This window comes from Vicia villosa, linkage group LG1, assembly GCF_029867415.1.
Source record: "Vicia villosa cultivar HV-30 ecotype Madison, WI linkage group LG1, Vvil1.0, whole genome shotgun sequence".
Classification (NCBI taxonomy): Eukaryota; Viridiplantae; Streptophyta; class Magnoliopsida; order Fabales; family Fabaceae; genus Vicia; species Vicia villosa.
The window spans coordinates 52,023,597-52,025,111 of record NC_081180.1 but is presented as its reverse complement, the minus strand read 5'-3'; the positions used below and the strand labels follow the sequence as shown (position 1 = coordinate 52,025,111).

General features: G+C 36.4%; 1 protein-coding gene across 1 annotated transcript; it reads left to right on the top strand.

Moving 5' to 3' along the window:
- The first annotated feature begins 225 nt into the window (after positions 1-225).
- On the top strand, positions 226-1,098 carry LOC131606091 (36.4 kDa proline-rich protein-like). Its single transcript, XM_058878375.1, has one exon. It carries the CDS (start codon positions 241-243, stop codon positions 871-873), a length of 633 nt encoding a protein of 210 aa, XP_058734358.1. The 5' UTR covers positions 226-240; the 3' UTR covers positions 874-1,098.
- Positions 1,099-1,515: the final 417 nt, after the last annotated feature.

The window sequence follows — 1,515 nt, the reverse complement described above, 5'->3', positions numbered from 1 at the left end:
ATCACAAATTTACCAACAAAACTCCAAAAACTTCAATTATATCTCTGCACTCAGAAGCCTAGGGATATGTTCTATAACACTGACCATTTTTACATTAGTTATAGCAAGTTAAAAATTTGATTCTACCATTTTTAATATGTACGAAAAAGTTAAATCAAATTCAGAACCATCACCGCTTCACTGGTTGGTTCCTCATCAAGGACAGCTATATAAACAACACACTGTAGTTGTAGTATATCAATGCAGTATCAAATTCAAGGAAAAGCAAAGAAAGTGTGTATCACATTCACACCATTCACCATGCCATCATCAAAATCAAAAGCTTTATTTTTCATCATCAAGATATTAATGTTGAATATCATAACACCAGTGATGATACATGCATGTGGTACATGCACACCAAATCCAGCACCTCACCACCACCACCACAAACCAAGCCATCCAAAACATCCACCGCATCACGGCGGTGGAAAAGGACGGCCAATAGTGACTCCTCCTCCCGTTGTTGTCGTCCCGCCGATTATCGTCACTCCGCCTCTGCTACCACCTCCGACGATCATATATCCTCCACCAACAGTATCTCCTGTTTTTCCTCCACCAGTAGTTCATCCAACTTGCCCAATCGATGCACTCAAACTTGGAGTTTGTTTGGATGTTCTTGGAGGTCTTGTTCATGTTGGGATTGGAAACCCTGTGGAGAATGAGTGTTGTCCTGTTATTCATGGATTGCTAGATCTCGAAGCTGCTATTTGTCTTTGTACTGTTATTAGGGCTAAGGTTCTTAATCTGAATATTTTCCTTCCTCTTGCTCTTCAAGCTTTAGTCACTTGTGGGAAAACTCCTCCTCCTGGTTTTGTTTGTCCACCTCTTTAAACTATGAGTAAGCTGTACGTGCATGCATGCATGCATTATCCTTACATACTTAAGTATTATCAAAGTTAATTAGTTGTTTAGTTAATTTCTAGTTAATTGCTCTACTAAATTATGCGTTTTTATCTTCTAATTAGGATTTTCGGGTTTATGTAATCACAAGTTTAATTCATAATATGTGTAAGTACTATATTATGTATTACTGTATTATCTCCTTTTCGGGTTTTATCTATTTGCATTTCTATATTAAAATTATATGAGTCCATCAGTCACAATGGTGGCAATAACATTGCTCATGCGTAGGGGTGGCAAAACGGGCCGCCCGCCCTGCCTTAAGCCTGCCAAAAAACAAGCGGGGTGGGCATGCCCGCCAAGTGAAATGGGCACAAAAATCATGCCCGCCCCGCCAAGATGGCGGGTTGGCGGGCGACGGGCTTACCCGCTTATTTTTATTTATATTTTTTTCTTTATTTTTTTAATAGATTAATAGGTTTTTTTTACCTTTTAATTAAATTTTTTACTTATTTTTTAAAATAATTTTTTATAAAAGCAACTTTTTAATAAATTTTACTTAAAAAAATATTATATATTTAAAAATAAATATATAAAATAAACCATCAAGAATTGAAATTACTAGAATTAACT

What these genes read in the sequence shown, in the direction of transcription:
- LOC131606091 (XM_058878375.1), top strand. Translation starts at nt 241, where the DNA reads ATGCAGTATCAAATTCAAGGAAAAGCAAAGAAAGTGTGTATCACATTC.